The 11,468-nt window shown below is 40.6% G+C and overlaps 1 protein-coding gene across 1 annotated transcript in view; it reads left to right on the plus strand.

Annotated features, from left to right (window-relative positions):
- TAFA5 (TAFA chemokine like family member 5) overlaps positions 1 to 11,120 on the plus strand; it is a 447,033-nt gene extending 435,913 nt beyond the window's left edge. Inside the window, exon 4 of the mRNA XM_070755362.1 lies at positions 9,671 to 11,120. Within this exon, the coding sequence (XP_070611463.1) occupies positions 9,671 to 9,679 (9 nt within the window). The 3' untranslated portion in view covers positions 9,680 to 11,120. The remainder of the gene's footprint in view (positions 1 to 9,670) is intronic.
- The last annotated feature ends 348 nt before the right edge of the window (positions 11,121 to 11,468 follow it).

Here is an 11,468-nt window from a genome sequence, read left to right on the forward strand (position 1 = left end):
AAATTCACTTAAACTAAGCCCTCTTTTGGTATAGCAAAGAGCACTGGTCTCCAAACAAACTGGTAATTTGTACAAGTCCCTTATCAGTTCTGTGATACTTAGCTTGCAGCTGTGAGGCAATTCACAGTCCTTCTTCTTTCACAAAGTGAAACACACTTTGCTCTGGTTTAGTTTCAAAGCAGGGAAAAATCAGCACACAAAAGGTCAAAGTCAGTAAAGCAGTCATGAAACACAACGATCAGATAATCCTCCACAATGGCCAAACCCACAGGCTGCTATTTATAGCAGCCTCACTAATTACCACAGCCCCACCCAACCACAGGTGGCCTCATTTTCTTTGATAATAATCTCTCAGTTGTTGTTGCCTATGCATCGCTCTCCGCATGCGTGGCTGTATCATTAACTCTTGTTCTGAATCCAAGGAGGAGCTAGATAATTGATTTCCTTCTGAGCTGTCTGCCACACTCTCCTCCTCCCTGTCACTCATATCTTCTTGGTCAGAGGAGCCTTCATCAGCAGATTCCACCGGGGACAAAACAGGCCTGCAGCATGTGGATGTCTCCCCCACATCCACAGTCCTTGGGGCAGGAGCTGGGCTAGAGCTAACCACAACAATACCCTTATCTTTTTGAGAAGTGAATTTTTCCAATGAGGACAAATTTAATCTTAATGGGCTCTTGTGGAACTTTTGCATCTGCTTATCAATTCAGAAACAGTACAGTGACAGGTAGTATATCTCACTTGATTTAAGTAATGACATTGCCCCTTCATTCTCCTGATTTCTGCCTTCAAGCTCTTTTGCTTTTCCAGTTCATTATGTTTCATCTATGGATGTTACGACCCACTAAGGTCAACAATATATCTGCTATTAAAACAGGCAATGATCAGAATACAAACTGTGGCCTTAATTAACATCAAAGTGAATTTCAAGTATCTTAGTAGTTTTTGGTGGTGGTTGATCTTCCATTAAAAGAAGTAGAGGTGTCAGCACTACTTCTAGGTAAACCAATCTACAACAGTATAGAAATACATACTAAATTCACATACCACTACCCTCCTCAGACCAAATATCTACTCATCAGAGCTACAGACTGTGGAGTTTGTGTCATGTTGGGAAGAATAGAGAGATAATTGACTGCCAGACAAAACTATTAGTTGTCCAGGCAATAGGAGATAAAACATTGATAAGTTCAAACAATGAAGTATTTTGTTCTGAATCATTCTATACACTTGTGTGATATTTTAGTGACCTTCGCACCCAAACCAGGGTTTATTTTATTTTATTTATTTTATTTTTATTTATTTATTCATTTGTCCATTACACAAATACATAGGAAGAAAAATAGACATGTGATAATATAAAAGAGGGTGAAAGTGGGCTTAGAGGAGAGGATATATGAAAGGAAGAGAATATATAAGATAGGTGAAAGAGAGGAAAGACAATTGGACAGGGGATGAAAGGCACTCCAATGCACTTATGTACGCCCCTTACTGGCCTCTTAGGAACCTGGACAGATCAATCGTGGAGAGTCTAAGAGAGAAGTGTTGGGGGTTAGGGATTGACACAATTGAGTCCGGTAATGAGTTCCATGCTTCGATAACTCGATTGTTGAAATCATATTTTTTACAGTCAAGTTTGGTGCGGTTCATATTAAGTTTGAATTTGTTGCGTGCTCTTGTGTTGTTGCGGTTGAAGCTGAAGTAGTCATTGACTGGTAGGACATTGCAGCATATGATCTTGTGGGCAATACTCAAATCATGTTTTAGGCGCCGTAGTTCTAGGCTTTCTAGGCCCAGGATTGTTAGTCTATTTTCGCAGGATATTCTGTTTCGAGTGGAGGAGTGAAGAGTTAATCTTGTTCAGGAAAATATTATTTATTTATTTATTTATTCAATTTTTATGCCGCCCTTCTCTTTAAACTCAGGGCGGCTTTTAACAGAGCCAGCATATTGCCCCCACAATCCGGGTCCTCATTTTACCCACCTCGGAAGGATGAGTCAACTTTGAGCCGGTGATGAGATTTGAACCGCTGACCTGCAGATCTAGCAGTCAGCTTTAGTGGCCTGCAGTACAGCACTCTACCTGCTGTGCCACCCCGGCTCATTTTTAGTCAGCTTTGGTTAAAAAAAAAATTGCTGTATAACAATAACCTCTGACATGATTTACTTCAAATTATACTGTGCAAAAGATACACTTTAAAGCCAACAGTTGTTTTAGGAACCCTCGCAAAAATATTTTAATTATATACTTTGATTTTAATAAAAAGTTTATTGTAAGTTAAAACAATAGTATTGCCATCCTGAGTGGCTCAAAAATCTCTTTGTTCAATACTGGTTTTAAAAATTATTTTATCCTTTTCATTATATTGTTGTAAATTACAATATACTGCATTATTTTGATATAATGAATTTTGTACAGTACTCATTAACATTATTGACATTCTATTGTTTAGATAACTTGAAGTATTAGAAATGAGAATAGAGAAAAATATAGGTATTAATTATCAGTTAGAATATGGATGTTAGAAGCATAAAATTATTTGACCTTTTCATACAAAGTTGATTAGTATATTAGAAAAAAGAGAAAGTACCGTAAATTACTTTCTATGTACATACAAATATCCCCTCTAATTTAATACTGATTATACATTAGCTCCCATCTTACAAAACAGGCCCTCCTCAATTTTTAAAATTACTAAATCTATTTGCAAATTATTGACCTGTCTTTTATGTATCATATTAGTTACAAAATAGTTAACATGAAGAATAATAAAAACAAAACAAAATAAAAGTTTCAAAATTCTGTTAACAAATGATTATAATCCACTTGTAGAAAATTTAGCATTGGCATCTTATCTATGCCAAATCATCCCAAAGTTATAAATAGTTCATCCTGAATCAAATATCCATGTTTGTTTCTTGATGCCATCTCTTCCTGTTTTTTAATTAAATTTCCAGAATACATCTATCTTCTGATCAAAATCCAAACAGAGAGATGGTTACCAGTTAATTGTAATAATTTCATCAAGTCTCCCTCAAACTTCATAGAAGAAAGGAGCCACTTCCCCTTTCAGTCAGAGACCTGATATTGTAGAAATATGCAGATTTAGACTTCGGAACAACAGATGAAAAAAAACTTTATTAATTATCCACCTGTGAAAATATAACTTTGATATAGAATTGCATCAAAGTCCTTCTGTATATCTTTATTCAAGCTCCATGCCCTAACATTTTTTGGAAAAAAAATAATTATTATGGGCTATTTTAAAAATTTTAGCTAAAGGCCAAATATTCTCCTCACCTCCTTTCTTAGGTTTTACCTAGTGTTTAGCTATTTTCTTCTGCCGCATGAATCCCAGCGACCAGTTAGGTCCCACAGGGTTGGCCTTCTACAGATCCCTAAACTAAAGGTTAACTAAACAATGTTGTTTGACGGGGCCCAGGGGAAGAGCCTTCTCTGTGGCGGCCCCGACCCTCTGGAACCAACACCCCCCAGATATCAGAGTTGCCCCCACCCTCCTTACCTTTTGTAAGCTTCTCAAAACCCACCTCTGTCATCAGGCATGGGGGAATTGAAATATTCCCTTCCCCCTAGGCTTATAAAATTTATGCATGATATATCTGTATGTATGATTGTTTTTTCTTAAATTGGTTTTTTTTATTACTTTTAATATTAGATTTGTTTATATTGACTTTTTTACTGTTGTTAGCCGCCCAGAGTCTGCGGAGAGGGGCGGCATACAAATCTAATTAATAAAATAAATAATAAAATAAATAAAATTTTGATCTGTGAAACTTAATCAGAGGACAAGAACAAGAAAATTGTGTTTCATTCTATATTTCAATCTAAGATTGTAAAATAATTTTTACTTCAATGGCTCATGAATGGGAACATGAAAAGAACCTATAACTGTGCATCCTCCAAACAATGGTAATCCTTTCACCAACACGAAAATAGATTAGTACAGTAATAGAAAAATAAATGTCTTTCTTTAAACACCATTTTGTAGAATCAGTCCTCTCTTTTACATGTTGTAATCTCTTGAATTTATAGATATTTGTATCAGAAGTGGGTTTCAGCAAATTCTGACCAGTTCTGGAGAACCGGTAGTGGAAATTTTGAGTAGTTCGGAGAACCAGTAAATACCACCTCTGACTGCCCCTGCCCCTAGCTATTCTCTGCCTCCTCAGTCTCAACTGATCGGGAGAAAGTATAGATTTTGCAGTAACTCCCCTGTCATGCCCACCAAGCCATGCTGTGGCCACCAAGAATCGATAATTTAAAAATTTGAATCCCACCACTGCTTTGCACATTTATTCTTTGAAACAATATTGTTGATCAATTAGATATGATTCTCTTTATTTTCAATTCAAAAATATAAATATGCCAGGCAATAGGATAAGCAAATAAAAATTTATCAAATATTAAATTGAATTGCCCCCACCAGTGTTCCCTCTAATTTTTTTTGGGGGGTGGGCGGAAAAGTATAGTGTCTGAGCGCCAGTCCCTTTGGGACTGGGCGGCACAGAAATAATAAATAAACAAACAAACAAACAAACAAAAAACCCACCCTTTTTGCCTCAGAGAATTTCAAAATAAAATACTGTACTGTGTGTCTATAACAGTGAGCTCATAATAGGGCAACTCTATCAATATCAAAATGCCACTTAAATAGTTGAGCTAGTTTCAAACTAGATTTTGATTTTCTTTCTCTCTTCCTTACTCCCATTCTTTTTCTTTCTCTTTTCCTTCCTCTCTTTTTTCTATCTGTTTCTCTCTCTTCCTCTCTCTCTCCTTCCCTCTCACTCTTTCCCTCTCGGCTTCTGGGCAGGTTTGGAAAACTCTGAGTTGATGATGATTTTTAAGTGAGCGATTGCTCACTGCTCAGCTTAGAGGGAACTATGGCCCCCACCCTCCTTGCCTTTCGTAAGCTCCTTAAAACCCACCTCTGTCGTCAGGCATGGGGGAATTGAGACATTCTTTTCCCCTAAGCCTTTATAATTTATGCATGGTATGTTTGTTTGTATGGATGTTTAGTTTTATAAAAAGGGTATTTTAGTTGTTTTTAGTATTGGATTTGCATGATGTTTTTTATTACTGTTGTTAGCCGCCCTGAGTCTACGGAGAGGGGCGGCATACAAATCCAATAAATAAATAAAATAAATAAATGCAAAATTACTGTATATAGTATTGAAATTTAACAGTAAGTGCTTTGTCTATTTCACATTTAAAGTTTGGAAAGCACAATTTTTGGAAGAATTTAGAGAACAGTTTGCACTGGTGGTTAAGGCAAATGGTGGTAGCCTGGAGATTGTTATTCTAGTCCCGCCTCAGCCATTAAAGCGGGCTGGGTACTTTGACCAGTTCCTCTCATCCCCGCCTACAACATCAGGCATGGGCAACAAACTGAATGGTCAATTCCTGTGTCCAGTTTCCAACAAAGTGGAAAATGTTTGCAGAAATACACCAAGGGGGAAAATGTACTATTTGATATAAAGCAGTCTTGCTAACTAAACAGATTTCATAAAGTTATCATAAAATATATGATAATTATTCATGGATATTATTCCTATAAAATGAACAGAAGGAAGGGAAATGGCTGAACATTGTGATTGTTCACAACAACAACAAATTCTTCATCAACAATACCTTGAGCGCAGACTGTATGACTTTTATAATTGTCCATTTATTTAAATTATATTATAGCATTTTTATTTTCCTTTTTAATTTAAAAATAATAAACATGATTTTTAACAAAAAATAGTTGTTTGTTCTTTAATAGAATTATTATTAGATTATTAACATGTTCCTCTACAAGCAAGTTTTTGAAAATCCTAATTTTTCCTAAATATATATAAGCAAGAAACATCAAAGCATATCTCAAATGTTGTAAGTCATATATGAAGGAGATACAAGAAATTTTTTGGCATGGGTCCATCCATAATAAAAATGTTAATTTTCACAAACATTTTGAAACCAAGAATGGCTTGAAAATATCTTTTCTCATAATGTCAATTTCATAATCTAATAGCCCCTTGATATGGGCTAAGGTTGTACTAAAAGTTTAGAGATATAGATATAGAGGATTGCATATACTGTATTTGCTTTCAAAATGTCTATACATAAAATGCAAAATTATCACAATTCGCAACCTAGATTTTTTGCTTTCATCCTGTCTGAGGTTCAAGTAGTTTAGAGTAAGACAATTAATCTAAGAAGGAAAAGGCTGTCCAAAGTTCTGGTGGTGGTGGTGGTGTATGTATATGTATGTACATATACATACATACATGCGCATGTACATACACATACATACATACATACATACATACATACATACATACATACGAGTCTACGGAGAGGGGCGGCATACAAATCTAATAAATGAAATACATACAGTACAGAGCTGAAGTGATTGGGTACTGTAGCCTAGAGGTTAATTCTCTGCCTTACAAGGCTAAAACTGCAAGTTCAAGTCCCAGTGAGGGTATGGCTAGCTGATGAGGCCAGAAGAAGGCCGAAATAAATCTATCCTAGTCTCCCTTAATTTTCAAATTCAGCAAAAACGTATAACACACACATATATATATATACATATACAGTGAAACCCTCGAGTTTCGCGGTCCTCAAGGATCGCGAAAGGGCTATTTCGCTAGTTTTCAACCCGGAAGTAAACTCCACCATCTGCGCATGCCGTGCCCCTTCCACGCATGCGTAGATGGTGGAGTTTCCCCGCCGGGCAGAGGCTTCCCTGGGTCTTCCCCCTCTTTCTCTATGTTGCTTCTTCCTCTCTCACACTCTCTTCCTCCCTCTCTCATCTCTTTCTTTCCTTCTCTCTCTTTCTCTATCTCTCCCCCTCTTGCTCTCGAGCGGCCGCCTAGCAGCTGATCTGCTCGACAGCGCAGCAGCAGCGAGGAGCCGAAGATCTTCGGCTCCTCGCTGGTGCTGCGCTGCCGAGCAGATCAGCTGCTAGGCGGACGAAGGAACCTTCCCTGGGTCTTCCCCGCCCGGATCTTCGGCTCCTCGCTGCAGCCGCGCGCCCCTCGCCTTCGCCTCACCTGGCGGGCGAAGGAGGGCGCAGCTCCGGCCGCTCGCCTCGGAGCCGGTCTGCCTCACTGCCTCCAGTCCGCGGCAATTCCCCTCAGCACGCTGCCGGATCCAGCGGGGGAGGGGGGAGCGAAGGCGCGGCGATGGGCAAGGGCTGCCAGTGAGCCTTCTCCGTCCCTTTCCTGCTGCACCAGTCTGGGGCCAAGTGGGCCGGGGGGCGGCCGGGACCTCGCCCTGTCTCCGCCGCCCGCATCGACCCTCCGGCGGGCCGGCCTCCCCCGCCCGCCTCTGCTGCAGCCGCCCCACCGCCTCCCCGACTGGCACAAAAGGGCCCCGCCCGCCCCGAAGCTTACCTTGCGGCGGGATTCCCTCCCCCCGCAGCCAAAACTAAAAGCCTGTCTCTTTTTTTCTTGCGGCGAGCCCAAGCCGTTTCTCTCTCGACCGCAGCCGAGCTTCCCTCGGCCCCCTTTGGCCCCGTCGCCTCCTCCCCGCCTGCCTTTCCTCGCCAAGCCGCACAAAAAAAAAGAGAGAAGGCTTCTACCAGAAGCGGGTGATGGCGGAGGAGCTCCGAAAGCTGGCTAGCGGCTTTTCCCCCGCAAGAGATCCTTCATGCCCCTGCCCGCCGTCCCCGGCTTCTGGTAGAAGCCTTCTCTCTTTTTTTCGTGCGCTTGCAGCAGAGGCGGGCGGGGGAGGCCGGCCCGCCGGAGGGGCGATGCGGGCGGCGGAGACAGGCGAGGTCCCGGCCGCCCCCCGCCCCACTTGGCCCCAGACCGGTGCAGCAGGAAAGGGACGGAGAAGGCTCCGTCAGGTGAGGCGAAGGCGAGGGGCGCGCGGCTGCAGCGAGGGAAAGTGAAATGCCGGCGGCTCTAGCAGCTGCTACGAGCGGCATTTCACCTTCCCTCCCAGGCAAAAAGATGCCGGCATTCTGGGCTGATGGGGTCGGACTTCCCAGGCGGAAGGCGTGCCCCGGCATCTTTTTGCCTGGGAGGGAAAGTGAAATGCCGGCGGCTCTAGCAGCTGCTACGAGCGGCATTTCACTTTCCCTCCCAGGCAAAAAGATGCGGGGAGAGGGGCACGCCTTCCGCCTGGAAGTCCGACCCCATCAGCCCAGAATGCCGGCATCTTTTTGCCTGGGAGGGAAGGTGAAATGCCGCTCGTAGCAGCTGCTAGAGCCGCCGGCATTTCACTTTCCCTCCCAGGCAAAAAGATGCCGGCATTCTGGGATGATGGGGCCGGGACTTCCAGGCGGAAGGCGTGCCCCGGCATCTTTTTGCCTGGGAGGGAAAGTGAAAATGCCGGCGGCTCTAGCAGCTGCTACGAGCGGCATTTCACTTTCCCCTCCCAGGCAAAAAGATTGCGGGGGAGAGGGGGCACGCCTTCCGCCTGGGAAGTCCGACCCCATCAGCCCAGAATGCCGGCATCTTTTTGCCTGGGAGGGAAGGTGAAATGCCGCTCGTAGCGTGGGCGGGCGCGCGCGCGGGGACCCCAGCTTCGCTTCCCAGCTGGGAAGCAGCCCCAGCAATGGCGTGGGCGGGCGGCGCGGCGCGGCGGGGGGGAAACCCCAGGCGCGAGCAACGGGGTGGGCGGGCGAAGGGCGGTGGAAGTAAAAACACCATCTGCGCATGTGCAGATGGTGTTTTTTACTTCCGCACCGCTACTTCGCGAAAAATCGATCATCGCTTGGGGTCCTGGAACGGAACCCTCGCGATGATTGAGGGTTCACTGTATATGTACATGTACATATACATACATACATACATACATACATACATACATACATACATTCTAGAGAAAGAATTCTCAAACCTTACAGCTCATACTGGAAAACAGAAGCACATATATTCATATATAGCTATTGGAGAAATATGTTTTTTTCATTTACTTTTCAAGTAGGCAGGATAAAAAATTAACATTTTGCTGCATTTGAGTAAAATAAATATTGCTCTTCATCTTCCTTCCTAGTCATTCTTTTTTTTATTTCTAGTCCATCAAAACAAAATATTCTAAATGTTAAGAAAAAACAAAAATGTAAAAATAAACATTGGTTTAATATTTACAACACAAATTTGCATGACATATGTATAATTTTATTTTGTTTCCCTGAATCTTCATTTCTTTGACTTTTTAAATCTTTAAATAGTGCATGTGTACCATTATTTTCCTACTATCACCCAGATTTTCCCTTTTGATCTCTCTTTAGAAAATGTTGTATTTTTAGCTTACAAGTCTATGGCTACTTTTTCCCTTGTTACTTTTTTCTATATATCAATGTATAACAATATGGCAATATTGATAGTGACTATCTGTTTAGTAGCAATATCACTAGAGGGCAGCATTGATTAAATTAGCCTCTTGAATAATGAGAACATAAACATGCATTTTGAAAACGAAAGGAAAAATATCTGATATAAATCCAGGTACTTTTCTATTGTACATGGATCAAAGAATCCTGCATTTTACAATATTCTTAAATGATGTATAAAATATATGGCCTACATCTCATCTGCTGTTATTGCCTTAAAACCCGTTTAAGGTCAGATATAAGGATGGGAATCAGTAAGTATTTAATTTATTCATATAAATTAAAATTAAGATATTAACTCAGTTTTTCGTATTGCATTACAGGTCTCCTGACAAATGCAGCAACGAAGAAATCTTGTAGGCGTTTTTAGGCTCGGTGTGAGCTACATTCCCTAATCAAGTTTCACTGCTGTGGATCATCATCCATTTTATGTCATAAATTCAACTTGTCTATTTCTCTGTATTTCATCGAAGAAGGCATAATTCTACATTATGAGCTAAAAGTCTGTTCTACACTATTAAAAAAAAAGTTGGACTAAGGAATCAAGATCTAAGAGAAAGGCTTGGGCGTTAGCAATACAACAATCAAAACCACAAGTTTATGGTTGCATCTGAGTTACGTTCTACTGCGGGACTTGATCTGTGGTTACAATAATCGGAAAAGTCAACTAAACAGAAGAGTGTTCATCCCAACCAGCCTTAGAGAAGACTGTTTTATCTACAGAAGGACACTAAGGTATAGAAGACAATTTTTCTTGTGCCCTAGACTGCCTGAATTGCTTTTATTTTCTTATGTTTCAGTATACACAATAGACCAAAGAGCAAAATCTATTTTAAAGTGGACACCATGTTACTATTAACAAGATTGTTTAGATTCAACAGTATGAAAACCACTCTGTACAAATTCAGTTCACTCTGTGAGGAAACGTTACTTTCCAGCAAAAGCCTTTATGGGACACTGCAGAAAACGCTGGAGCTACTCTTGGATAAAAGTACCCTAAAAATCACAATGGAACAGGGAGAGATTATGACCAATCTTAAAGAAGAAAACAGAACTTTTGTTTCAAAACAAGACAAACTGTCTACACACCATTTTATTCTGTGCTTAGATTGACTTATCGTACTAAACTCATTCTAAGTTTAACCAGCTCAACATGCCTCTTCTATGGTTCCATTCTTTGATCGTTAAAAAGTTGGATAATACAGTATTTGCAAAGAGCATGTTTGGTCATTTGTGGCCTATGTCTCATCCGATACATTTAGCGCCAGAAAACAAATCCAGGGGGAAGGGGGGGAGAGGGGAAAGTAACACTTGTTTGAAAGAGATCATTAAATGTATTTTGAAAAGCCTAAAGTTATATATTTAACAGTTTTTATATGTTGTATATTTGTAGAAAATCCTATTTAACAATTAACGTGGACGGTCATGACAAAAAAAAAAAAGGTCCAGAGTTGAGTTGTTGTTTTTATTACTTCAGTTGTCTCTGACGTGACTGATGTAGTTTGCTTTCTTCCATTGGGACATTCTGGATGTAAAGCATGACCAGAGAGGAATCTGTAGAAAAGCGAAGAATAATGGTGTTTATATTACATAAATGCATTCAACCATTGCACTGTTGAAAGGCTCCCTTTCTCTCTTCTCTTCCTCTTTTCTTTGTTTCACTTCTTTTCCTTTTCTTTCCTTCCTCTTCTTTTTCCTTTTTTCCCTTGGAAGGGAGTGATAGTCTTTTAAATGCCAGTAAAGCAGTGTAAAATAGTTGAATAGTCATTACTTTCCATACTGAGTTGCATTCTTTCTATCTTCCTGCTGTGCCACTCCCGCCCCCCCCCCCCACTCTTAATTTAGTATAAAGGCCAGCTTGCTCCTTGATCAATATATCACATTTTTGAAAACTCCCTTGTTCAATATTATGGTAGAAAAAAAAGTTAAAGGAAAATGGTATTTCAAAAAAAAAAGAAAAAGCATTGATACCTTCAAATATAGTATCTCCTTTGTCTATAAGTCTGACTCATAGTGATATGATTAGGTAAGGAAACGGGCTTACTTTTCCCCAAAAAATATTTGTCAATATTAAAGTTATTCCCAATGTCCACTGTAGTATACTACCTAAATACTCCAATT

Source organism: Erythrolamprus reginae, chromosome 6, assembly GCF_031021105.1.
Source record: "Erythrolamprus reginae isolate rEryReg1 chromosome 6, rEryReg1.hap1, whole genome shotgun sequence".
In the NCBI taxonomy this organism is placed as follows: domain Eukaryota; kingdom Metazoa; phylum Chordata; class Lepidosauria; order Squamata; family Dipsadidae; genus Erythrolamprus; species Erythrolamprus reginae.